Source organism: Lathamus discolor, chromosome 6 (genome assembly GCF_037157495.1).
Source record: "Lathamus discolor isolate bLatDis1 chromosome 6, bLatDis1.hap1, whole genome shotgun sequence".
Classification (NCBI taxonomy): domain Eukaryota; kingdom Metazoa; phylum Chordata; class Aves; order Psittaciformes; family Psittacidae; genus Lathamus; species Lathamus discolor.
This window is the reverse complement of record NC_088889.1, coordinates 6,233,206-6,261,158: the sequence shown is the minus strand read 5'-3', so window position 1 is coordinate 6,261,158 and position 27,953 is coordinate 6,233,206. Positions and strand designations below refer to the sequence as shown.

At 49.2% G+C, this 27,953-nt stretch overlaps 1 protein-coding gene across 7 annotated transcripts in view; it reads right to left on the bottom strand.

Moving 5' to 3' along the window:
* Positions 1–27,068, bottom strand: part of PRDM11 (PR/SET domain 11) — a 53,198-nt gene extending 26,130 nt beyond the window's left edge. For 4 of the 7 annotated variants that reach the window (XM_065686738.1, XM_065686742.1, XM_065686746.1 and 1 more), the window contains exons 1-5: positions 26,497–26,703; positions 6,247–6,365; positions 5,597–5,700; positions 4,441–4,703; positions 3,452–3,519 (exon numbers count right to left, since the gene is read on the bottom strand). In XM_065686738.1, coding sequence (XP_065542810.1) covers positions 3,452–3,519; positions 4,441–4,703; positions 5,597–5,700; positions 6,247–6,362 — 551 coding nt within the window. In that variant the 5' untranslated portion in view covers positions 6,363–6,365; positions 26,497–26,703. Of the gene's footprint in view, positions 1–3,451; positions 3,520–4,440; positions 4,704–5,596; positions 5,701–6,246; positions 6,366–25,556; positions 25,889–26,357; positions 26,468–26,496; positions 26,704–26,974 lie in introns of those variants that run through there. The other 3 variants (XM_065686741.1, XM_065686740.1, XM_065686739.1) reach the window with 3 other exon arrangements.
* Between the last annotated feature and the right edge of the window lie 885 nt (positions 27,069–27,953).

The following is a 27,953-nucleotide window of genomic DNA, read 5'->3' as shown; positions in this document are numbered from 1 at the left end:
CTCTGGAGATGCTGTGTGGGTTTTATCAGGCTGTGAGGCTGCGAATTAACACCTCAGCCCTGGTCAATGTGAAAGTGCAAGACAGCGCAGCTATTCCTTTAAAAACACATGTGATGTTGTAACTATGAGGACAGGGAACACTTACTGATCACCCCACGAAGACACCGACCAACTCCATTTTTCTTGGCCTCTAAGAAACAAGCATAATGCTTTTTCCAGGGCTCTCCAGTAGGTTTTTTTACAAGGATCAGTGCTGCAGTACTTTAGGATCCCTTTGCTCTGCATAAACTTCAGTAATGGATAAGAACATTTGCTCCCCTTGCTGCAAGGTAACAGAGAGCAGTTCATGAAGTTCAATAAAATGAGTTGTGCAGAGGCTGGTGGCTTTAACTGCCCTTGAACACATGGGCGGACACCGTAACCCTGACTTTTAAAGGTGTTATGTTTAAAAGGTCCTCTAAAGTTAAACCAACAGCTTAAAAGACCTACTTATCATGCTTTGAGCAGGCTGTTGGTGCACCTGACCAAAGCTCCCTTCCAAGCTCCATTATTGTATGAAGATCAAATCACAGACATCTCCATTGTAGGGAGATACAGGAAGACTTACAGAACAGCCTTGCTCTCCGTAACCTCTTTTGTTACTGCATTCGAAGTGGAAAAGGGCAGAAAGGAAGGCAAAGGAGAAGGAATGAGGAAGTCCTGCACAAGCCCTTTCGCCATGGGCTGAGGGAAAGGATTAATTTGAACTGTGCCAAAAGCCTGAGAACTCAGGGAATCACATGTAAGAAGCGATACAGACTATAAATGCCCCAACTAGCCTGAAAACCCCACACATGAGGCACTTCAGCAAGAAAGTGGTAGATACTCAGAGGGATGTTAACTGGACTTCCTGAATTACTTTCATTTTTGGTCTGATCCATTACTTTTTTAAAGGTCTCAACAACTGAATAACAGAAATTCCTCAGAAATAACCAGGAACTGGTTCTACACAGTCCTTCAGAAGCCCCAAGAACTCCCATAAGCAGCAGTTTATGGTCTGTGTCCAAGCCAGCACCAATTTTGCTTGAGGTATGCTGCAATCCACAGTAATTGGTCACCCTGATGCCCCAGAAAAGAAAACCAGAGGAAGATGTTTGCACACATCCCTGCAGGTCAAAGCCATGGAATTTCATAAAGTATTGGAAACACTTTACCCTGCACAGAGATGAAGGGTGCATTATCTTGTGCCAAAGCCAGCTTAGGAGAACATGCTCCCAGCATCAGGAGTTTGTGTCAACTGACTGATAGGGAAAGGGCAAGAGGATGTTCCCATTGCCATGCCATCTGCTGTGCTTTGTGCTCCTTCCTCCCTGTCATCCACTGCCCTGGGTAAACAGCCACTTGAAATGAAACCAGCAAGTGCTGCAGAGCACACACTGTTCTCAGCAGGAACATGAAAATGGACTCAGATGTGGTAGTCAAACAACAAAAACAATAGCCAGATCTACAAGAAGAGAGAGGAGTCAGACCAAGCTGCCCTCTCCTTGCCATACCCACCTACCCAGAGGGTGAGTAGATCTGCTTTGCAAAGCACTCCATCTGTGAGTGATGGCAAAGAGCATCATCTGAAAAACAAAAAGAGTGCTGTCTACAGTGTCCTGGCAGTGTGGTTTCTGTGGGTAATCTCCATGACAAATGTCCTAGCACAGGGTATCCAGTGCACCTCTGTTTGAAAGCTGGTTACAAGCAAAACCAAGGCTTTTTGAGGACCACCATCTCCATCTGTCAAATTTTCAAGAGTGAAAACAGAAAGATCAGTAAGACTGGTACAGCCTGCACAGGTCCTTTGATACATCCTTTCCCAGAAGAGCTGCAAACATTCCCTTTCCACAAAGCCATAACCTCCTTGCCTTTCCAGGTTGTAGAGAATGGCCCAGACCACACTCATCCTGAGACCTAATCATGGCAAATACAAGTTCAGACAAGAACACTCTGTTCTTTGGTGCTGGGACCAGGAGTAGTGCCCCTTTAAATCCAGACATCCAGTTCATGGCAGCAAGATGAGTTCGTCACTGGATTTTTCCTTTCCAAGACCATGTTTCCCGCTGGCTTCTTTATCATCCAGATCACACAGAGATCCAGATCCAAGCAGAAAAATCTCACTCTGAGCTTTGAACTTTGTATTCTTTACTTCAAGATACACAGAATCACAGAATCATAGAATAGTTAGGCTTGGAAAGGACCTTAAGATCATTTAGATTCAATGCCCCCATACCTATCTGTCCACTGTACCACTGCCTCTTTCGGGGGTGACAACTCCAGCCTCAACCCAGGTCTAGCATTTTCTTTCATTCAGCGGTGAAACAGCTGGAATTCTTACAGAAAAATGAGATTCTTTGCTGAACTTTGTGAAGGCAGTGGTCAGAACTGCTCCTTTCCATGTGAACGCTCACATGGAGCAAAAGTGGTGCAACTACATTTGACCAGCAAGGTCAGGCTTGCATCCACCTGCACTTCACCCTCTCTCTTTCCTAAAACCCAACTGAAAATCCTAGACATCCAGGCCAACAAACCAGTTAATTCCCACTCTGCTTTACTCTTGTATAAAATGCCTTCTTGACAACAGCCATTTCCAAAATTCACCCCTGAATAAGGATTGGTCTGAATGTCGGACAGGCTTCAGTGCGCAATGCCCCATCCTGGTGATGCACCATACACAGGAGGCACTTCAGTGCTCTGCCTCTGTCTCGGGAGGCTGCAAGAGTGACCTACATCCTTTGCAGGTACATGACAATACTTGAAGCACTGCATCATGGTTAAACATGTTCCCTTACCGTTGCAGTTAAACCACAGTCAGCCCCACTGACTGGTAATTGGGTTCTGCTCTGCTGGGTCAGCAGAGGGAGTGCAAGAACAAGCAGCATTCCTGCATTCAGAGCTGAGGCAACTCACTCCATGTTTCTCCTAACACAGTAAAGCTGCCACTACTCATGACAGCCATCACTGACAATTATTTCAAGTGAAGCACAGAAAGAATACAAGAAAAGCACCTTTTCCAATGTCCATCAAATGGGAAAGGAGAAAAAGCCCCAACAGAATCAAACGGTACCTTGGGGGTTATGCAAAGCATTTTGCAAATACTTGAACTAGAAGTTAAAAAAACCCACAAAACCAATGGAGTGAGACCTGTCAGCATTTGAAAGAGTGGACAAATACGATCATCTTTATCATTTGTCCTCATTCCAGAAAACAGCCATCCTCCATACACACATCCTTGTTTTAGTCCCTGTCACTGATGTGCCTCCAAAGGATTCTCATCACAATAAACACTGGAAGAGCACAAGCACACCCTTTACAGAAGGGGTAGAGGCATTTTGGTCTGGTTTTCTGTCACACAAAACAAGGAGTGTTTGATGGCCTCTCTCTGGAAGACAAAACCCTAAAAGGGAAGGCAGAAGAGAAATGGACTCACCTCATCCAGTTTGCTTTGGTTTCATCTGTCCCATCGATGGATTTGTAGCGGTTGTTCTTATCAACGATCTGTGGGACAAGAGAACAGATGGGAGTATGTCAACTAGCTGGTCCAGACAGAAGGTGTATTACTCTCAAATCACTGCTTCAGTTCTTGCCTTAAGTCAGGACATGAATCTCAGCCGTCCTGGTACTAGAGGCTGTTGCCCTGGGTATGTGTGTAGAAGCTACTTGGAACTAAGAGGCATCTCCTACATACAAATGTAATACAGAACTACGAATGCAGCTGACAAAACTGCTAACAGTCCTCAGAAATAGAAGATTAACTCCCCTTTCAGCACAGGGCTGAGGCACACATTTATTTTACAGACAAAAGCGTGAGCAGCAGCTCAGAGCAGCAGCTCTCAATTATCTTCCCACCTATAACTCAAGTTCTGGATCTCCTAATAATTAATACCTGTCCATCTAGTGACATCTCTATCTCCTAGGCTAAGCAAAGCCTGTAGTACTGGGAGAAAAATTATGGGTTTTGGTGCTGGAGTCTGCATAGAGATCACTTCCTGATGGACTGGATCTCCTCTCTCCTGGCCTCTTGGATGACCTACTCTGCTCAGAAAGGAGTGCTGCATGTCCATGAGAGAGCTCTGCAATCTCTAGATACAGTCCTTCCTCTATCCTCAAAGTAATGACTGGAGCAGGAAAAGATACTGGAAGAGCACCAGGGGTTGAGTGGGGATGGAAAACATGGCCAGAGGGCAAGAGGAAGCAAACTCTGCTTCCTACAGCCATGAACTTGGTGCCATGGCACCTGGTTTCCTTTCACTATCTATACCCTTAAGCTGCTAATAATTATGGCAGTAGATGTTTGCCTACTGTGGGTCAGCAGATCTTCAGAGATGGGGGAAGATGGCTAAGATTCGGCTCCACAAGTCCCCCAGCTCTGAGCTGAATGGCTGGGGTATCACTTCAGTGGGGAGACAGGTCACTCACCAGCCATGAGAAGAATCCTGCAGACTTGTCCTGGCTGGACATCTGCCCCTCGTACGGCCCGAAGATGTGCCCTTTGGGGATCACCTCGTTCATACAGCGCACGTCGTTCTCCCCATTGGGCTCTTTCACCACCTCCATTCCAGGCGGGATGGTCAGCGCTGCCCGGTCAGGGATGCCAACAGGCACTGGGGTGTCAGACACGAACACTGGGGGGCCATGGTTCGGGCATTCATCCACAAAGTACTCCTGGCAGGACTCACAGACTGTGGGTATGAGGGGACAAGGGTTAGGCTGGGAGGATGTCATGTCTGTATAGGCTCATGCAGCTCACAAGACACACAGTACTCAGGCCAGTGTGCCTCAGCTCTCTCCACCCTGGCTAAGCCCCTTTCCCAAAGCCTGGCCTCCATGCAGACACTTCACCAACTGCTCACTTGTTTCACCACGCAACTCTCAACAAGGGCTCTGTCCCAACCCACGCCTGCCCAACCAGTGCCTGTGCCTGCATGAGCCCTGGTGTCCTATACAGATTCACCACCAAGAGCTGCACACAGGGAAAGGTGCCACCACAATCTGCACAGACAGATGTTGGGAGCTCCCTGCACATCCCTGGATAGCAGCAATGTCCTCAAGCCAAAAGGTTTGATTCCCTACACACCAGCAGGGAACTAAACCAAACAACCCTGAAAACAAATACCCTCATCATACAGCCTTTATTCAGTGTTTGGGAGAGAGACAGCAGCCCCAGGCACTTGCCCTGTGGCCAGACAGGGACTCAGGCCTACAGTTTGGTATTCTGTAGGTATGCCAATGTAACTGCAACCAACTTTGTTTCCCAGAATATGGGGAAGAGTTGTCCCTTCACAGCTTCTGAATCTAAGCCTTTGGGTTTTGCAGGCTCCTGGAGTCTTCCCTATGTGCATTTTCATGTTTCCAGCACACTTTCCACTCACCTCCATACTGCTGCAGAGCCCCATGACAGACAAACTGCTTTTGTGCAACAGCTTCCTAGCAAATGTGCTGGAGGAGCATACAAATATGTCCCAGCCATTTTGTCCCCATCTTCTCACCCCAAAGCAGCAGGGCATCAACTAGGAAAGACCAAAGCCTATGCAAATGGCAGCATTGCTTTTCCCCTCACTTATAAGACACTTACACCAGAAATCCACCTGCTGAAAGCTCTTGGTCATGATCAAATCCCGTTTCCCTTTCAGTTTCTTGGGTTCCACCTCCATGGACTGTGGGTCGGGCCTTCCAGAGCTGGGGATGGAACAAGAGAAAGATGACATCAACCAACCAAGATACTGGGACTGCACAGAGAGAGGAGCAGAGGCAATGGGGCCTGATCAACTCTCTTAGTCCTGACATCTACAGCAGAGAAATGACTCCACTTGCTGTCCAACCTGCCAAAAGCTGGTACCTGAGATGGCTTAAGGCTCAGACTACAGCAGGTAGCTTCAGCTACAGCACCTCCATGCACGGATATTAGGACAAATTCCTTCATGGAATGGTAGTCAGGCACTGGAACAGGCTGCCCAGGGCTGTGGTGGAATCACTGTCCCTGGAAGTGTTCACAGACCGTGTAGATGAGGCCCTCAGTGACGTGGTTTAGCAGTGGCTTTAGCAGTGCTGGGGAACGGTTGAACTCGATGATCCTAAAGGTCTTTTCCAGCTTCACATGGGAGGGTTTTAATAACTTTGAGAAGTTCAAATATATCCCACGCAACCAACTTTAAGCTCGGGGTGGGGGGGTGGAGGTAGAGAAAAAGGGGTTAGAGTACATGGGACTGCAGCTCTGCCACGTACCAAGGCTGTCCATACTCCTGGTCCCGGCGCGGAGAGCAGGCCTCTGTTTTTATTGTCACCATCTCCCCTAAGGAAGCCTGGGTCTGGATCAAACAGTCCTTCAAGTTCTCACTCATGTTCTGAAAGAGAATGAAGGGAGGGAGGAGAAAAATGAGCACCCAGGAAATGGCAGCCTTCCTCCCCCAGGAAATCACAGCCCTTCTCCTCTGGGATGCAGCAGCAGAGCAAGGTTGCACCAAGAGTCACTGTCATCATCCGGGGCACAAGTTGATGGAACCCCCTTCCCAGGCTGGGGAGGAAAGAGCAGTTCAGTCGCAGGTCAGGTGAAGTGTGTGAGACACCATGGAGCAACCTGAGGCACGGGGAATCTGAAGTATGCACCACAGCACCCATTAAAAATGTCATGCATGGAATTTAAGACGGATGGGTGGGATGTGTTATGGAAATACGGAGCACCACTACCTCAGAGCATGTATCTGGAGACTGAATGACAAGAAAGAGGAATGCAGGTTGTAGCATGAACCAGGATCCATTTACAAATACGATTCTATGATCCATCACTTGATTCTATGATTCTAATGTAACATATACCAGTTCCCATCACCTCTGCAGATGGAGCTTTCAGTGTGCTCTGTGCACCTCTGACAAACAGGTAAGTGCCCACAGCGCCCTGCAGGACTCCACCAAAACTGCACAAGTCATGCTCTCAACTTTCCCGTTCCTTGCAGTGACCTGATCTGAGCTACCACAGCCCTCCTGGCACGCAGGCTGCAGTAGTGAAAAGGCTTCTCCCTCAGCTCAATGCAAGAGCCAGGAACCTCTTAACGATGCCTAAGGACAGCAAACTCCAGAATGATAACAATTCCCTCTTCCCCCATCACGGGATGGCGCTGAAGAGAAAATACTGGTAAAGCAAATGATGATAATTCTGAATTGCTTGACTCAAGGTTTTTGGAAGAGCCATTAAGCTCCACAGCATCCCAGATTGACACAAGGAATAGAGCGCTGCTTGCCTCCTTATTGCATTTGTCTTAAGGCTTCCTCCAAGGCACACACACTGGCTGCCCTCAGGCACCATAACAGATTGGACAGACTTCACAGCTGCTGTCCCCAAAATTCCCTGTAATCCATCCCTCTTTTCCATGTCCACTGCCCGGTGGCATGTGCTGTCGTGCTGCATACTCACAGCACCCAGCGGAGGGGCCTCCGCAGCTGACCAGACCCCTTCTGTCAGGGGAGATGGAAGAGCACATCCTCATCACAACTCAACCCTGGACAAAATCCATGTTCTGAGGTCACAACCCCCTGAAGACAGGAACTCCCTTATTCCACACGTGGTTGTACAGGACTGAGCACTGTAGAAGTCCGGTCTGTGCCCTGTTTACAGCCAGAAGGAATGCTATTCCCAGCCTCCTCTTCGTGCCAGGGGACAAATGATTAGTTTTTCCAGCCCAACTTCTCACATGTCAACATGCAGCCTGAAGGACCTTTATCGAGCCTGTCTCGAGGAAGCACTAGTTAATATTCATATAGTGCTCTGAAAGCAAAGCATAAATACAATTAGATACAGGCAAACACAGACACTTTTGAATCTTTACAAGGTGCCCAAAACAAGACACAGAATTACTACAGCCAGTAAGAAGGAAAGTGACAGGGCAAGGAGGGACTCATTATTCTGCAATGCTGAACCCCTGGTCTGCACTCTCTGTAAAGGGAAGCTCTCCAGTCATGCCCCCATGCACCAGCCACTGTTGCAGGCAAGGAATACCTGCCCTTCCCAAAGGAGAAGCCTTTCCTTAAAAGTCTGTAGTAAAACAGCTCAAAAGGCAAAAGCAGCAGCTGGGGCAGAAGGAAATTATTAAAACCAAGAGAATATGGGTGTTGCCCCAGAGCTGGTTAGCTGTGGGCACTGCAATGGTGCTGGCTACGGGGCAGATGCTCTTGGTCAGTAAACGAACCCATTTGGAAACCTGGTAGATGAGGCACCTGGAGGTAAAACACTCACAACCCCCAGGGCTTCAGTAGGAAGAGATGCAGACATCTGTCTGTGAACAGACAATGGCTTTTCCTTTCCTTCTCTTCCCTCCTGGAGATTCCTGTTACAGAGCAATAGAGACCCTGTGATGATGCAGTGCGACCTCCTGCACAAGGCAGGCCACCGCGCTTCCTTCAGTGAACTCCTTTAAACTACAGCGTGTCTCCAACACGGAAAAAGGCAAGAAGGAGAAACCCAGTGTTTATTTTACAGGCAGCACTGCTCATTTCACTGTATGCCTTCCATCCCCTCTCATGGTCCTCCCTGAACTTATCAGCAACATTCCTGCACAGCACTGGCAGCAGCACTCCTGCGCTGATCGGAGCAGCACCTTGCACCGCGATAACACCCTCCCTGCCCTGCTCAGGATTTCCATGTTTGCGTCCAAGCACCCATTTACTTTCTGGCTGGTTTATGTTCTGAACAACCGTGCTGCTTTAAGAGCCCAAGCTCCTGCAACAGTTCCCTCCTTCCTGCTCTGAGACTCGGTACCTGCATTCATACAATTCCTTGCTGTCCCACCCAGCATACATGAGATCACAACTCCACCACTAACTTGCCTCTTTTCATTACTTGTGACTTGCTTAGACTTTGTGTTGCCCACAAACATATTCCAAATTAACTCTGTGTTTTAGAATCACAAAATCCCAGACTGGTTTGCGTTGCAAGGATGATTATAATCATCCAGATCCAATGCCCTGCCACGGGCAGGGACACCTTCCACTACAGCAGGTTGCTCAAAGCCCCATCCAGCCTGGCCTTGAACACTGCCAGGGATGGAGCATTTACCACTTCTTTGGGCAACCTGTGCCAGTGCTTCACCACCCTCACAGTAAAGAAATTCCCCCTTATACCTAACCTGAATCTCCACCTGTTTAACTTTAAATCCATCACCCCTTGTCTTCTTACTACAGTCTCCGATGAAGAGTCCCTCTCCAACATCCTTGTAGGCTCCCTTCAGTTTTACTCCAGGACAAGAACAGACTTAAGAATCACACAATCATTTAGGCTGGAAAAGATCTTCAAGACCATTGAGTCCACCCATAAACCTAACACTGCCATCACCACTGAGCCATGTCCCTAAGTGCCACATCTACACATCTTTTAAGTATCTCCAGGGATGGCAACTCACCCTCTTCCCTGAGCAGCCTATTCCAGTGCTTGGTAACTATTTCAGTACAGAATTTTTCCCTAATATCCAATCTAAACCTCCCCAGGCCCAACTTGAGGCCATTTCCTCTCACCCTACCACTTGTTACTCAGGAAAAGAGACCAACACCCATCACTTGATTAGAATCAAGCCAAAGAAACAATTCCCACGTGACACTGCTAGAAATACACTTATCAGCAATGGCTCTCCTTTTGTCACACTGTGACCTTTCATTTAGTCAGGTTTTCATTTACTCATGAAATATTTTGGGTTGGAAGGGACCTTAAAGTTCATCCAGTTCCAACCCCTGCTACGGGCAGAGACACCTTTCACAAGAGCAGGTTGCTCCAAGCCCCCGTGTCCAACCTGGCCTTGAACACTGCCAGGGATGGGGCAGCCACAGCTTCTCTGGGGACCCTGTGCCAGAGCCTCAGCACCCTTATACTGAAAAAATCCCTTTCTTCTATCTAGCCTGGATCTCCCCTCTTTCAGTTTAAAACATTACCCCTTGTTCTAGTGCTACAGGCCCTACTAAAAATCCTGCTCTATCTTTCTTACAAGCCCCCTTTGAGTGCTGAAAGGCTGCAAGAAGGTCTCCCTTCTCTTCTCCAGACTGACCCAGCCCAGCTCTCCCAGCCTGGCTCCAGAGCAGAGCTGCTCCAGCCCTCGCAGCATCTTTGTAGCTTCCTCTGGGCCTGCTCCAACAATGCCACACACTGAATCATTCTAGATGCTTATTCCAATGACCTGTGGCACAACTTCAGCGCATTAAACACAAAACACATACCAAAGCTTTAACCTTTATCAAGCAGAATTATAGCAACATCAGGAAATCACACAAAACCCCTATTTTAAAATATTTTAACAGGCTGATTATTACAATTAACAACCCCTTAAATCATGACCAATCCACCCCCTATCTGCTATTGTTATTTTATTGGGAGCCAACATCAGACTGCCAACTATTCTAGCTTGCCCAGATTAAGACGTGATATTAGCTTACTTGTTAGCAACTAACACACGCTTTTTTCTCAGTCTAACTCATTACATGTGTGTACATATATATTTTAAACCAGCATTTATGGCCCTGAGAGCAATGCTCAGCAGTCCTTTTAAAATCCATGGATGCAACTTTAGAATGTACTCAGTAGTAGCTGCTGTTTGGTATTTCCCCAAGCTACTGCTATGGCAGAGAGCATCATGCTGCTGTTGCAACTGGTAACATCATCCAACTTTTCTACCAGCTACAGGAAAGGAACATCTGACATTTCTCCAGTTCCAGGCACCAGCAGGTGACTGTGCTTTCAGGACTGGTTTAGATTCTGATATATTTCGAGCTGGTTTTAAGTTTTGCTAATTTCACTGCCCATTAGTTCCTCTTTCTTGCCCTTTCTCCCCCCCCTTTCAGTTTCCCACTGCTACAAGAGTCTAGTTCACATTCTGTACTTTACACTTCCTTCAATTCATTGTTCTTTTCTCTTTTTTTGGGGGGGCAATTTTTATAGCTGTGTTTGTGCTAACACCTAAATATGAAGATCATCTGAAGGTTTCAGATGATGTGGAGAAGCACCATGTAAGCATAAACAGAGCAGGCTCCTTGGTTACTGCTGAAGATATTTCAGTGGGTACTTGGCCTGCTTTGTGCATGTCCTTTTGCCTACCAGGACAGCCAGTCCTCCCAGTGCCACTGTGCACACAGCCTAGTGCAAAGTCATAGAACCACAGAATGGTTTGGGTTGGAAGGGACCTTAAGATCATCCAATTCCAACCCCTGCCATGGGCAGGGACCCTTTCCACTAGAGCAGGTTGCTCCAAGCCCCATCCAACCTGGCCTTGAACACTGCCAGGGATGGGGCAGCCACAACATCTAGGATGATCCCTAGGTGACAGGGATGCTGTGAAGATCCAGGTGCTGTTTGCATACAACATCAAGTCCTCTGGGCACGAGCATGACTGCTACACATCCCAAGAGGCATCCCTGGGTTCACAGGCAGTGCCCCATAAGCTCTCTCACTTTCTTCACAAAGTAGGTAAGGACCTGCCACGTATCTTCATGACACATGCAGTGGCTTCACCATGTTGCTCACTATCAGGGAAGTAGAACACAAAAGAACATGGGAGCTGTTAATCTCTAATGCAGAAAAAAGGCGTACAAATGGGGTTAAGCATGAACAAACCTGTGAATTCCTGTCTCCAAGTATTCCGCCTTTATCATTGCCCCTCTTGTAGTTACTAGTTAACAGCCTCAGACTCTTATCTGCATGGATCAGCCTCCAAAACAGAGCTTTAATTTTACATTTTACTGGCACGTTTCCCAGACTGGGACATTCTTGCATGTGAAACAGCCATATAGGAATCCATCCCCTCCTCAGCGCACAGCTCTTCCACTCAGTTTCTCACTGCCGCCTTTCTGGAGGTCATCCCCTCTGCTTTTAAGAAAGATCTTGTGTAGCTTGTAACATGTTCTAAAGTGCAGGCCCATGGTGAAAGACGGACTTGAATTCATATGCTTCTTCTACAGTTGCATATTATTATCAGAAATAGGAATCCAGAACAGTCAGCTACTGATGAGACAAGAAGGGGGAATAAAGCAAAGCATTCAAGGCTCTGAGCTCCCCCCAAATAGCCATGAAAGACCCAAGCTGACTGCTGTCCCCGAGGTGAATTCACTTACCCAGGTCCTTGGCCATGCCAACCATATCAGGTCACTATATGAAGTACCAGCTGGCTACACAGCTCATGCTCATCACCAATGCAAACACCAAGAGATTCCACAAAATAAGAGGGAGAACCGGTTTGCCCAGAGGAGGACCACTGTCTATGGACAGAACCAAACCCATACTCCACTGGAAAAAGAGCTTTCACCTTGACAGTTGCCACAGCACTGGCTTAACTTTCCCCCTTAAGGTTCCTCTGGGCAAAGCTGTTCTGCATTCTGAAAGCTGGTGTCAGGGAAAGACCTGATGACCTGTCTCCCAGCTTGATGCAAGGCCAAGGCTCTCTGACAGCCACAGAGCAGGGCTGAGCATAGCCTGCACAGCTGGAGAGAAGCTGGATTAGTCACAAATTCAAACTCAATTAGTGGAAATTACAGGGCATGGATGATGCAGGATTTGAGCATCATAGGCTGCGATTAGGACTTGGTTAAATCATTGCCAATCACTCCACTACAGTCAATAGCTGTAAATTCACCAGAAAAGTAGGAAACACTTTGAGTCTTGAATTCTGAAGACACTAAAGAAGGTCAGGACTACAAGAAACCTTCAAAACCACAGCACTGATACCCATTTTACTGCAGGGAAGGCTGATTGTTCTCAGTGGTTTCAATGACTTCCTCAAGACCAACAAGTGACATGACAAACAGCATCATGGTGCCACAACTCTATGTTCCTGGTGTTATCCTGACCGTAGACAGGCCGGGGACAGGGAAATTCCCACTTGCCAACCTGGAACTCCTCCTGTCATTTCAAGTGGATGCAAGATGTGTTCACACTGTCACTCTTAAATGGTTTATTGGCAGAACATGTCACCAAAACCTGCCATGATCTATTTCATGACAGACACATTTAAGAGGGAGAAGAAGAACAACCTCTGAAATAATCCCTGAACTAGTCTTAAATTTGTCTCACAGTGGCTTCTAGCAAAGGTGGAAAATGATGCTGATTTTACAGGATTTGACACAAAATTCTGTATTACAGTCAGCTGGAAGCATTTGCTCTTTGCTGATGATCACAGAGTAAGAAGCTAGTATCATATAATCATAGAATCATAGAAGAGTTAGGGTTGGAAAGGACCTCAAGATCATCTAGTTCCAACACCCCTGCCATGGGCAGAGACACCTCACACTAAACCATCCCACACAAGGCTTCATCCAACCTGGCCTTGAACACTGCCAGGGATGGAGCAATCACAACCTCCCTGGGCAACCCATTCCAGTGCCTCACCACCCTCACAGTAAAGAACTTCTTCCTTATATCCAATCTAAACTTCCCCTGTTTAAGTTTTAACCCATTACCCCTTGTCCTGTCACTACAGTCCCTGATGAAGAGTCCCTCCCCAGCATCCCTGTAGGCCCCCTTCAGGTACTGGAAGGCTGCTATTAGGTCCCCACGCAGCCTTCTCTTCTCCAGGCTGAACAGCCCCAACTTCCTCAGCCTGTCTTCATACGGGAGGTGCTCCAGTCCCCTGATTATCCTCGTGGCCTCCTCTGGACTTGTTCCAACAGTTCCATGTCCTTTTTATGTTGAGGACACCAGAACTGCACACAATGCTCCAGGGGAGGTCTCACAAGAGCAGAGTAGAGGGGCAGGATCACCTCCTTCGACCTGTTGGTCACGCTCCTTTTGATGCAGCCCAGGATACGGTTGGCTTTCTGGGCTGCGAGCGCACACTAAAGCCAGCTCATGTTCATTTTCTCATCATGGAATGGTTCGGGTTGGAAAGGACCTTAAAGCTCATCCAGTTCCAACCCCTGCCATGGGCAGGGACACCTTCCACTAGAGCAGCTTGCTCCAAGCCCTGTCCAACCTGGCCTTGAGCACTGCCAGGGAGGGGGCAGCCAGAGCTTCTCTGGGCACCCTGTGCCAGTGCCTCAGCATCCTCATAGTAAAAAATCATGGATCAGCACAAGCCCCTGCAAACCAGGTACTATTTGGTGCAACTACATTAAGTGCTGAGTAAGGACTCAGCACAGCAGGATGCTGTGTATGTAAAGCTTCCATGAAGCCTTAAAGCCTCTGAAACAGTGCAGCATGCCACCGAGCCAAGGCAGCCACTTACTGCAGCTGGAAGAACATGCAAGTAACTTGCACTTTTTAAATACACTAAAAATAATTCCCTTAAACTGGAAACTTCTCATTTTTACTGTGTTCAGCTCCTTGTGCTGATCTCGCAGATTCACAGTTTGAGGGTAGAAAGGAGAATTAGGTCAACCTGACTGATCCCCTGTACGTCACACGCCCTTTAGCCTACAAACAGGACAAAATCTCCATCCAAGCCTAGCCAGGGGAACAGAAGCCAACACTTTCTTAGAAGTTCATTTCAACTGTTAATCTCAACCAGGGACATGCTGTATGTGGATCTCTCTAGTTCTGGGTACCAGTCAACAGCTCTTCCAAAGGGCTCTGCAACCCTGTGGGAAAGGCTGAAATAGCCATCATGTTGGGATGCAGCTTTGTGCGGTTAATGGCTGTAACAATCCTCGCCATCTTTGGACAGTTGCACTTCTTCGCCTTAGGCTTCTTCAACATAAATATATATATATACACATTTACAAAGTTAAAACACACACAAACCCCCAGTGCTAAGACAAGATGCTGTTACACCACCATTTTTCTCCCCAAGGACAGAATAAGGGTACAAGCAAGTGGCAGACGCAAGCCTTGTTTCTTAAGGCACTGTTGAAAGGTGTTTGGACAGCAGTAGTGACAAGCACTGAATAAAACCACATACATAGCAGAGCCCTGGATATGCACCCATGCAGCATCTTCTCAACTTCCCAACAGTTTTTTGTCATTCTTCTTTGTAACTCTTCCAATATTCTCTGCATGACTTCAAGATGCTGGCACCAGAAAGCCACACTGTTGTCAGATAAAGCTTAAAGTAAATATAAGCATTACAGATATAAAACTGCCTCCTCACCCTGATTCATTACCTCCCTGTTTGTATGTCCAAAATCAGAGTCATCTTTTCCAGCTAGGACCTGGCACTGAAGCTCCCTGACGCCACTTGCCCATTCTGACCCCTACATGGGACTGCTCAGGCCTCCCTTCACAGATTTCAGGAGATACCTTCCCAGGTCCATAACTCTCCACTTGTTTGCATAAAAATGACTGTTTCAATGGCTCCATTTACCAAACAAACTGTGTAACTCCATCCTTCCCCTATCAACAGCTGTATTTCACCAAACTTGTTTCATTAACACGTTTTGCCAGTGGCGAGTCATGGTTTCTTCTGCATCACTGAGTGAATGTGAGGCAGAATCGGCTTCTCCCCTCCACTCATTTGGAAGGAAGGATCATCGAGTCCACTTCTTTGAAGCCACGGTCTCCACATATCATGTTGCAAAGACTCTTCTGTAAAATGATCAAGCTCTAGCTTAAAATAGCTGGATTATTTGCTCCCCTCGTCTAAGGTGGCAACGCCAGAGCCTTGATCCTTTGATGCTGAAAAATTACTTTCTACGTTCATTTTAAAGTTAAGACACAAACACTAGACTCATTAGTGTGCTAATACTGTCCTTTAGTTCTGAGTATCCTCCATCTCCCTTACTGTTTATACTGCCACTTCAGTTTATTTACTGGATACAGACTATCAATCACTACCTTGACTTACTAAACCACTCGTATTTTATTGATATTCTATGGCATCAGATATTAGACATTAGTTGTGTCCTCATGCACTGAGTTAACTGCCTTATAGATCCAAGTATATCACATCTATGGATCTTTTCTTTAAACCAACAAAATCTTCTAAACAAAATCAGACCTGTTGGAGAAGTACAAGACACTTTCCATAACATCAAGTTTCAGGCATGAATTATTATATATTTACCATGAATTAGTGTCTTGCTACCCAATCTATCATTTCCAGAACCATCCCAACGCAACCACTCTTCCAGTCTTCTGGATTTGCTGCGATTCACCAAGACTGATTAAAGATGAACATCTATCAGCAAGCTAGACACCTTCTCTTGTTTATCTAGGGCTCACTGTTTCAAGGGAACATGCTTTTTCCTAAGCACAGCTTGCCAGCAAAACTTTGCTTACACACAGGACTACGCTACACAACTCCTACACAGATCCCTGGATCCTTACTTATAGGGCTCAAGTTTTGGATAATCAACTTACTGGGAAAAATTTCTTCACAGCGAGGGTAATCAGGTGTTGGAACAGGGTTCCCAGGGAAGTGGTGGAATCGCCATCCCTGGAAGTGTTCAAAAACCATGCAGATGAGGCCCTCAGTGATATGGGTTAGTGGTGGCCTTGGCAGTCCTGGGGTAATGGTTGGAATTGATGATCTTAAAAGTCTTTTCCAACCTTGTTGATACTATGACCCTATGATTCTCTCCATTCCTTGCTGCTGGCCCAGACAGCACCCTCTATGGCAATCAAGCACGCACAGCTTAACAAAGGGAAGTTATCTTTCGGTCTGGAGAAGTCAAGTTTTTCATCACTTAGATGCCTTTATAGAAAGTAAAGATGTGAATTTAACACCCATATCACCTACTCATCCACGGGCAGACAAAAAGGCTGGAGCGAGGAAGCACTTGGCTGAGACATTGCAGCACGTTCCTGCTCTTCTGCTGCACTAGGAGCAGCCACAGGAGCGCCTTTCATGTTTCACAAAGCACGTGCAGGAAACCCAAGCCACCCCAGTGGGGTCCTGCCAGCCCTGCCACACGCCTGGGACCCGGCCACATAGCACTCAGCACCCACCTGCTGCCCAGCCACCCACCCCGAGGACCCCTGCGCTTGTGCCAGCCTAAAAATGCCTTTGGGGGAGCGATACCAGCGGTTCATTTATGTGAGCACTGATGGATGTGAGAAAGAAGGGAAAGGGAAGGCGTAGGGGGGGTGGGCAGGAAGCAAACCCCAGACAGTACTTTCTAAATAGCAGATGTGGCTATTCTGGCTAGCAAAGTTCCACTTTAATTTCTAACCAACAGAGATGGGAAATGATTCATGAAAAAATCAACGGGATAAAATTAGCTGGAAGGCAGAGAGAGAATTCACGCAAGCCAACAGTCATGGGCTGCAGTGCCAGCACTACCAGCCCTGCCTGGCATTGCAGCCTCCGGTGCCCTTCAGTGACGGGCATGCAGCCAGCAATCAGCTCCACATATATTTCCTTAGTGTCTAAATTAGCCCCTCTGGAGAACACAATCCATCTTTTAACAAGACAGCCTTTCACTCAAGGCTTTTCTACAAGTTCCAGCTCTTTATCTTTTAATAAAGAAGACTACCTGCAGTAGTCTTGATTCTTTTCTTGCACTGGTGAAAGTGTAGTGGTGCTAGAGGAGAGGACAGGACGAAGTGACAGGATACCCAAACCATTCTATGACTCTATGACAGGCTTGCAAATGCATCTGTAACCATGGCCAAGCTAAGCGTGAAACTCAGACTGTCCCACGGAGTCAGAAAGCTCAGTGCATTTCACCTTGGCCTGCACAAAGCCAACAACACACCCAACAGTGACAACCAAGTGTTTGTCAGCCTTTATACACACTATGAGGTTTAAATAAGACTGCCCTTAAATTCTGTCACATAAAAAGCACAAACCACAAAGCACAATTTCACTCCTGATACAGCCACATGACAGAAAGTTTCTTGAGCAGATGGTATTGCTTACAAAGCACAATCCAGAATCCTGTATCCCAAAGGCAGATGAGAAACTCCCACCCCACCAGGACACCTCTGGACCTCCGGTAAGCACCTGGTTATTGAGCACTGCCCCATCCCACCACCCAACTCAAAAGCCAAACATCAAATTGTAAAGCCTCTACAGCATCCAGGCAGGGTGCCTCAGCAGCTGCGGGAGCCCCATGTAAGTGGGACCTATGGGTACAGATGCAAAATAAAGATAAAATCCTGCTTTGGCACCATTTGTCCAGTTGGTGCCTGTTCATTTCTGCTGAATGATGTTACATTATGGTTCCTCTATATTTGTTACAGTGGTTTCACTCTACTTGGGCACCAGAACATGCAAACTTTCTTTTTACTTGTTCAGCAAAAAGGGGAAGAGTATTTGCAGGGAAAACAAGAAGACAGGAGCAAATCATATGTTCCTTTGCTCCAAAACTCCTAAAACCCTAGCTCAGTCCTTTAAAGGCACTGGTGAACACTCCAGGCAAAACAAGAACAAATCAACTGTTTTATAAAATGCAGAGGAAGCAAAAGCAAAAGCAGTATTTATTTCTCCTCATTTGTACCCTCTTGCAGGCCATTAGGGAGATAAGATCACACAGCACAACAGACATTATTCAGGGCTGGTAAATCTGTCTACAGGTTAGGGGTTCACGTTACACAGCTTGGATGAGTACTGGCTGAGCATGGGTCATGCTGACCCTCTTTTCCTTGGGGCAGGCAGCAGTCCAGATACTCCCAGTGTCCGATCTGCCAAGAAATCAGATATCCATGTGCTGGATTCACCATCACTACCATAGGACCTGCACATTCCCTTCCACACAGAGAGGGGTGTTCAGACCCTGTGTATCCTAACACAGCGAACTACAACAGATTTCCAGCCAAGTATTCCTGGTCCATTCCTTCAACCACCCCCTGTGCATCTTCTATATAAAAGGACTGGGTAAAGGCACCAAAAATACCTGGTCCTCTACCCTGCAGACGTTTTTAAAGTACTGATTAGCAGAAGCATCGAAAGAGCCCAAGAACTCATTCAGTTCTAGTCCAGAAATAAGAGGGAGCACATCATAGTGACTTCATGCGTGCAAGTCACTGAGGAACTACAACAGATCACTGACCCCCCTAAGAAGATCATAGAACAGCCAGGGTTGGAAAGGACCTTAAGTTCCAGCCCCACTCCCATGGGCAGGGACACCTCACACTAAACCATCCCACCCAAGGCTCTGTCCAACCTGGCCTTGAACACTGCCAGGGATGGAGCATTCACAACCTCCCTGGGCAACCCGTTCCAGTGCCTCACCACCCTTACAGTAAAGAACTTCTTCCTTATATCCAATCTAAACTTCCCCTGTTAAAGTTCTAACCCATCACCTCTTGTCCTACCACTACAGTCCCTGATGAAGAGTCCCTCTCCAGCATCCCTGTAGGCTCCCTTCAGGTACTGGAAGGCTGCTATGAGGTCTCCACGCAGCCTTCTCTTCTCCAGGCTGAACAGCCCCAACTTTCTCAGCCTGTCTCCATACAGGAAGTGCTCCAGTCCCCTGATCATCCTTGTGACCTCCTCTGGACTTGCTCCAACAGCTCCATGCCCTTCTTACTCTGGGGACACCAGAACTGCAGACAGTGCTCCAAGTGGGGTCTCTGACCACCAACCACCAGTGAAGACCACACCTAAGGAGGTGATGTTAGCATCAGATTTAGCTGGAGCTAGCTCTCAGCAAGTCCAGGACACGCAGTAAGGGGATCCACCTTTCTGGAAGTAGTGCATTAGCAACAGCAATGCAGTGTTAGCTGGTGGGATTCTGCCTTGAGGTTCAGGTACTGCTGCACCCATCCAGCGGTCCCTCACCATATCATTTAGGAAGAGTTTCTCAAGGAATGAAGCAACTTACACACATTCTGTACATACGAATGCTCTCCCAGTCATGATGGGAAGAGAAATTCAGTAATTAGAAGGCTTCTGTTCTTCAAAAGCTAATTAAACTCATTCAAGCTCAAAAAAGATAATCTGCGTGCCTAGGTATGTACACAGGACAACTCTAGGACATATTTTATTGTTCAGACTGACACAAAAATACACCCATGTTCCACCAGCATTGATGTTTCCTTCAGTCAGTTTGCAAGTGTTTTCATTCATTTCTCCTGAAGGGATAACAGGACTGGACTTTGCAAACTGTGGCATATTTAACATCTCCATGAGCCTTTCTGAGCAGAAGTCCTCCAATTTAATGAGAGCAGCTGACCACATGAAGTACTCCAGCAGCCTCAGAACAAAAGAAATCAAACCAAAACAGAACAGCAATCCCGGGCCCCCCACATATGGGGAAGTCAAGGTTTATCCAAATGAAGGGTGTAAAAAGGAACATGTGTGGAGTGGGAAGGTAATCCCAGCTAAACTTAAATCTATTTTCAATGAAGATGCTATGTACACTCAAGTCTACTCAGCTGCTTGAATCTGCAGTTGAAGGACCACATTTAGCTCCACTCAGCATATTATGATAGAGTTTATATGATATATTTTCAAAATAAAGCTTCATTGTACTGAAAAGGAATGTACTGGGCAATATTTCACGTCAGTTATCAGCCTGGAAACAGCTGATGTCCCTGACTAACATCAGCTCCAATTACTGGCCTTCAACACTCTGGGGCCACAGAAGCTGTGTGCCCACAGTGCCCTCATCTGCACTCAGGAGCCTGGAGCCAGCCCAGCGATGGCCCCTGGCTTGGGGACCAGCACAGGGTGCTCTCAGGGTTAGCTCATTAAAGCTCAACATGACCTGGCAGTGTGCGCCTGAGCCCAGAAACCCACCGTGTCCTGGGCTGCATCAAAAGGAGCATGAGCAGCAGGTCAAAGAAGGTGAAACTGCCGCTCTACTGCGCTCTGGGGAGACACACCCCCCCCCCCCCCACCAGTCCTGTGTTCAGCTCTGGGGCCTCCAACACACGAGGGATGGAGCTGTTGGAGCGAGTCCAGACGAGGCCACAGAGCTGCTGCAAGGGCTGGAGCAGCTCTGCTCTGGAGCCAGGCCGAGAGAGCTGGGCTGGGTCAGTCTGGACAAGAGAAGGCTCCTTAACGGGAGACCTTAGAGCAGCTCCAGTGCCTAAAGGGGCTGCAGGAAACCTGGGGAGGGGCTTGGGACAAGGGCCTGTAGGGACAGGATGCTCTCAGGGTTAGCTCATTACAGCAATTCTGAAGCTGCTGAGATGATTCCGCACATCATCCTCCATGCATTTTCACCTCTCTGTCCTCATACATCACCCAAAGTACCCACAGCCAAGCTTCTTTACCATGAGGGTGCTGAGGTGCTGGCACAAGCTGCTCAGAAAAGCTGTGGCTGCCCCATCCCTGGCACTGTTCAAGGCCAGGTTGGACACAGGGGCTTGGAGCAACCTGCCCTAGTGGAAGGTGTCCCTGCCCGTGGCAGGGGTTGGAGCTGGATGAGCTTTAAGGTCCCTTCCAACCCAAGCTATTCTATGACACTATAAAAGCCAACCCGCAGCTGACAGCGGCACAGGCAGCCGCACTGAGCCCCAAGAGTGCCAGCCCCAGCAGGGCTCAATGCCAACACTCGCTTCGGAACAGCAATCCCTCCTCCAGCACGAGTCACTACAGCTGGAGTAAAACTACCCTTGCTGAAAAGCCAAAGCCTAAGGAAGGAGAGAGAAAAGGGGGCAGAGAAATGAAGCCATTTATCAGAGAGTGCTCAAATTGGACAGCTCTGCTTACAAATACCCTTCTGATGGGCCCCTTAGTGATGGCTGTCCCTGACCAAGGGTCTGCAGTGAACAGTCTTCTGCAGTATGCATTACTGATCTCTCTCTGGAGGCTGCCAGTTTTTGCAGCTTAAACCTTAAATTATATGTATAATATTTTTACCTTCTGACTGCAGAAAAACTCTCGAGAGTTTGAAACCCCAAAGTGCTGATTTGCAGGGAGAGGAGGCCTTGGAACAACAGCTCTCAAGGATATGAGCTATCCTGCTCACACAAACAGACCAACGTGATCAGGAAGCACAACAGCAAAGCTTTAAGTGTCGGTATTTTTAATTGCTTGACTGTCTTGCAGCAGAAACATGCGTTCCTGCAGTTATGTGCCGTTTGGGATGCGCCGTTTTCCCTCCTTGCTCTTAATCTTCCTGGTCTTTTTTATCAGTAATGTACTGCCTATCACAGAGTGGGCATTTCAAAGAAAAACTTCTCTAACACAGGATGCTTGTGTTGCCCTCCTCACCAGGCTTTTCCTCCATCCACCTTGGATGCTCTCACATTCCAAAGAAGCCACAGGACTACTCTGTTTTCCATCACTCTTTATTTTGCTTATTTTGCCCACAAACTTCCTCCCTTTCTGAAGCACTTTTCCCTCACCTTCCTGAAGATGCCAGGCAGGGAGACACGAACTTGTCTCTCACCTTATTCTCTCTGCTTTTGCTTTGGAAGGTTGGATTTGCTTTGGAATCCACTTGCAAAGGTTTAACTAGCAGGGATTCTTGAGAAGCAACATTTCACAATGCAGCTTCAGAAGAAGCACTGCTCTGGAAGCTTTATTTAAAGACACCTTCAGCAGCAGAGAAAAGGTGACAGGGAGAACAGAGCCTGTGAAACTGAAGCCTTCTTTAACCCACCACTGCAGAGAGCGGTGCAAGAGGAGGGACTAAAACTGTCTGCAGCTGCACAGGAGCTCTGGTCCAAGAAACATCACCCTTTATGACAGATCTTCAGGCAGGAATGCTGTATAGAAGCTCTGGCAATGAAATACACCACAAGCATGACAAGGGGCAAGATGAGGAGCAGAAAAGCCAGCGTCCCACGGGAGGGCTGCGCACTGGCAGTCAAGGAGGAATTCTGCCACTTGCTCAGTGCCAATGGATGTTGCACGTGCTGAGACCCCTTCATCAGCTATGCCTGTGCCCCAAGCAGCTCTCAGCCCTAGGCTCTGAAGGACCTGTGCTCAGGTGAGAATCCACAGGACTCAATGCTGATGCAAGAAGATATGTCAAGCATACCCAGACGTGCATTCAAATGACTCCAGATTTCTTAAAATGCTAGAAAAGTGCAATCCAAACTGAGGAATAAAAGTTTGTTCTGGCTCTCTCAGGAAAAACAGTTGTTCGTAAGTCTCAGATACACATTCCCAGCATGAAGCAGGCATCAAAAGTTTCCACCTGTGTTCATAGAATCATAGAATGGTTTGTGTTGGAAGGGACCTTAAAGCTCATCCAGTTCCAACCCCTGCCACAGGCAGGGACACCTTCCGCTAGAGCAGGGTGCTCCAAGCCCCTGTGTCCAACCTGGCCTTGAACACTGCCAGGGATGGGGCAGCCACAGCTTCTCTGGGCACCCTGTGCCAGCGCCTCAGCACCCTCACAGGGAAGAGCTGACTAATGTCTAACCTAAATCTCTCCTCTGTCAGTTTAAAGCCATTCCCCCTTGTCCTGTCACTACCTGCCCTTGTAAAAAGTCCCCCTGCATATCTGCCTCATGCCACAGGGAACAAGAGTCATTACTTCCTACAGTCACCCAGCCGTGTATCTTCAGACCAAGCTTTAGCAGCTTCTTTCTTTCTTCTGGAGGTCTCCCAGTTAGTCTACAGTACTATTATTTGACTGTCAAAGAAAACAAAACACCAAATCAAACAAACAGCATTTTGTCTTTGGGACTACGTTTAGTTTCTCCCTGCAAATTGTCCCAATGTCAACAATTGGCAATAACAATTTTAAATATGCTACTCCAAAATGTCATGAATTTTAAGAGCTCTGGAAGTGGTTGGTAGCACTTGCAGCCAAACCAGCAAGAAAGAGGCCCTGCTAATGGCAAATTTAAGAGTAAAGAAATAGGTAAAAGCATGTATTTCTCTTGCATAAATGGACAAGGGGAGGGGAAAACTAAAACAAACCCCAGCTTTGCTTTGGAATTAACCAGCATGAGACAGAAGTTATGAAAGGAAAAAAGTGCATTAATAAAAAACCCCAATAAGCGGAAGGATAAAGCGTACACAGCACTGTTTATAAAAAGACCAAAGGCCTGTCTTGCCTGGGCTTGTCACTTTTCTCCTCAATACACATACTTTACTCTGATTCCTGACTCAGGGCTGCAACCTCCGCTCACCGAGAGGCTTGTGGCACCCTGATCACAAACCCAGCCTGCTGCAGCAGGAACCTTCCTGCTTTGGGATCCCCCAGCAGTGTCCTTAGTGTTTAAAACCAGGAATTACCCTCACAGTAATCCTTCCCCCTTAAATTGTCAAGAAAGCACCATAATTGCTACCAGCAAGGCTCATGATGAGGGAGTCCCCCACAAACTGGCCCAGAAAACACTGTGCTTCATGCATGGTCCACAAAGATGCTACAGGAGTGAGAGGTCAATCTCCCCAAACCAGCCAGCTTCATAGCAAAGCCAGCCCTGGGCTGGGAGCTGCAGGATCCCCCTTCACCTCCCATGGACAGCCTGAGGGAAGAGCAGCTTTAGACACTGGGTGTTGAGGTGCTTTTCCTGCCCCTGGGTTGAGGCAATCCCAAGCACAAATACAGGCCAGCCAGAGACTAGACTGAGAGCAGCCCCGAGGAGGACTTGGGGGTGTTGGTTTATGAGATGCTCAATATGAGCCAGTAGTGAGCTCTTGCAGCCTAGAAACTGTGTCCTGGGCTGCATCGAAAGGAACATAAGCAGCAAGTCAAGGGATGGATCTCTCCCCCTCTACTGCTCTCTGGGGAGACCCCCCCCCGGCAGTCCTGCATCCAGCTCTGGAGCAACAGCACAAGAGGGATGTGGAGCTGTTGGAGCGAGTGCAGAAGAGGCCACAGAGATGATGAGAGGCCTGAAGCAGCTCTGCTCTGGAGTCAGGCTGAGAGAGCTGGGCTGGGTCAGCCTGGAGAAGAGAAGGCTCCTTAATGGGAGACATCAGAGCAGCTCCAGTGAATAAAGGGGCCACAGGAAACCTGGGCAGGGACTTCTGATAAGGGCATGTAAGAGACAGGACAAGAGCAAATGGCTTTAACCAGACAGAGGGGAGATCGAGGCTAGACATTAGGAAGAAATTCTTTACTATGAGAGTGGTGAAGCACTGGCACAGGGTGCCCGGAGAAGCCATGGCTGCCCCATCCCTTGCAGTGTTCATGGTCAGGTTGGACGGGGCTTGGAGCAATCCAGTCTAGTGGAAGATGTCCCTGCCCATGGCAGGGGGTTGGAATTGGATGATCTTAAGGTCCTTTACAACTCAAACCATTGCACAATTCTATGAACCCTAAAGCATGAGGGAGCAGTGGCTTCCCCTGGTCCTGCTTCTCCACAACACAGCATGACCAGACAACTCAGCATGTAGCCAAGAGCCAGGGCAGCCCTCAGCATCTCCCATAGCTCCTCAGTGTCACCATCCTTCCACTGGCCCCACCAGCAGCCCCAACACTCGATCTCTTTGCAGACTCCACGTGCATGAAGAGCCCCACATCACCCAGCCACACACTAAGCCACTATTCTTAGAGCAGGAGCACCTTTGCTCCAAGCACCTCTTGCAAGAGACGAACACACATCACCCGAATACTTCCATTTCCAATTGTAGCTTGCGCTTGAAACCAAACAAACCGCGCTATCCTCATCAGGCACGAATGTCCATGGTGGGGCTTATACAAGAGGCATCAGAAAGTTGAAAGAGTCATTTCCCTTTCCACTTTCATTGCTTATAATCTCCAATGAGTGCACGAACGGAAATTTGGGGGTCATAAAGCCCAGCCTGGCTGCACTGATCTCACAGGGAATCAAACCTCACCAGCAGGACCGGATCCAAAGGGGCTGCTGGATATTTGGGGCTCCTCAGCTGCTCAACAGAACACAGAGCAGCACCTGCAGCGCTGGAAAACAACCCTCTCTCCTTCAGGTCCGGGTGGTTTTCAAGCTGGTTCTGCCAGTTCTCCTCCCATTAATGAGAAGCATTAATCACTGGGAAAAGAGGAAGCAACCCTGAGCCAACAGTTTTGCCCACGGGCCAGTTTTCTGTTTGTTTTGGTTTTGGTTTTTAAGGGATCTGATACGGGATGCTGGAGGCATCTTCCCTTCCCCTTTGGAATATGCCAAGGGATATACGAACTGGGCTTAGAAAATACAGGTATAAAAACCACGCTCTTCGGGAGCGTCTGCGAAGCAGCCAGGATGAGTCAATAAGTTAACAGGGAAAAACGCCAAAACCCATGGATCTGGGGAAGTTTTTCCACACGGAGCGCCCTGGCTAAGCGGCGCACGGGCAACTCCGGGGGATGCTGCAGGCCGGGCTCCGCTGCCGCGGGGGGGGGGGGTCCCACCGACCCGGCTCTCGCCCCGCTGCGCTGCGGGAGCCCCGCGCTCCGGCCCCGGCCGCAGACCCGGCCGCCCCGGTGCCGCCGCGTCCCGCGGGCTCCCGCCGCCCCGCCCCGCCCGCCCATTGGCCGCCGGCCGCGTCACTCACCGGCCCCGTTAACGGCCGCGCGGGGGGGGCGCACACAGCGCTGAGGGGAAGGGCGGGAGCGGCGGGGCCGGGCCGGGCCCAGCGCCGCAGGGGAAGAGAAGGGGGGGCAATGGAGGGGGGCAGCGCTACCTGAGCCCGCGGGTCGTGGCCGCGCTGCTGGCGAGCCCTCGGCCGGGCACGGCTCGGCCGGACCTTCCCCCGTCTCCCGCCCCGCCGCACTCCGCAGCCATTTTCGTGGCCACCTTGGCTACCAGCGGGGCTGACTCACCTCGGCGCTGCGGGCGCGGGGGGCCCGCCTCGGCGTCGGGGGGCCCGGGGAGGGGGAGCGGGGAGAGCCCGTCTGGCTGCGCCCTCCCACCCTCCCCGCCGGCCCCGCTGGCTAGTCCCAGGCGAGGACGGGTCCCGGGGCCGGGCCGGGCTCGGCGGAGGCGGCGGCGGCGGCTCCCTCCCTCCCGGCCGTGACCACCATCTTATTAGCACAGGAAATGACATGGAGAACGGAAGAGAGGGGCGTTCGGGGGCCGAGCCCGGGGACCCCCCGAACCGGGGGGAGGCGCCGCCGGCCCGCCCGGCCCGGCCCGGCTCGGCCCGCCAGGGCTCTCCCGGGGCCGCGGTGCTCCCGCCTTCCCTCCGAGCGCCGGGGTGGAAGCAGAGGAGGGGATAGGAATGATAACAACAAACCCCAAAAGCCGCGCAGAGCAAGGGCAATAAAAGGGAGAAGCCGAGCGAACCCAACCCGGTCCCACCTCCTGCTCCGGAGCCGGCGAGTTCCGCGCGGAGCCGGCGGCGATCTGCGGCCGGGGGCTCGGCGGGGGCTGTGAAGGACAAACCCCGCCGCCCGGGCGGCCCTGGGGCAGAGCGGAGGGGGGACACCCGCGGGGCTCCCCTCCGGGCGCTGCCGCGGCCACCACCACCTGCCGCCGCCCGGCAGCCGCCCGAGCGGGACCGGGAGCGGGATGGAGCCGCTGGCCTGTGGGGACAGCGCTGGGACGTGCCCCGGGGCTCCGCTGCTACCCGGGGGGAGAGTCCAACTGTCCCCCGGGTGGCCCCGCTCCCCCCGGCGGAGCCCCGCCGGTGCGCGGCTGCGCTCGCCCATTCGGAGCCTCATGCCCTTGTGCGAGCAAGGAGTGGATGTGGAGACGCGGTGTTTGCCCTGCGCTTAGAGCGAGGCTGTATTAACTCTTCTCCCCCTTAAAAAGCAGTCCACCCAACGGCAATAACAACAACCCCTTCCCCCGAGTTCCGCGCAGGAATTACATGAGGGATGACAAAAAGTAGGCATAATTTAATAAGCAGAGGAAGCATGTCTCACCAATAAACCGAATTCTAAACAAAACCATCTGCGAGCGTTAAATGCGAAACAATGCGAACTGCTCAGCTGCTTTGCCAAAAGAGGCGCAGCAGGGGGTAAAGAAAGGGATGGATAAATAGCCATAATTTTCCAGTTCCTTTGGTTGACAATGGGCATATGCAATTGACATATGCAAACAGGGCAGTGGTGACAATGTGCATGCTTGGGTACTTGGAACCTATCCTGAGAAATACCCTTTTCTGCAGTCCCAAGGGAAAAGAGGAATTCTTTCCCAATATCCACTATCCTGAAGTGCCTGCTATGGTGTGGAGTGGAGAAAAGGCAGCGAGGGCACAAAGTAAAACAGGACATAGAGCAAAACAGAGGCCCCACTTCTGCCATCCCTAAGCTGCCATCACCGAGAGCTTAGGGGG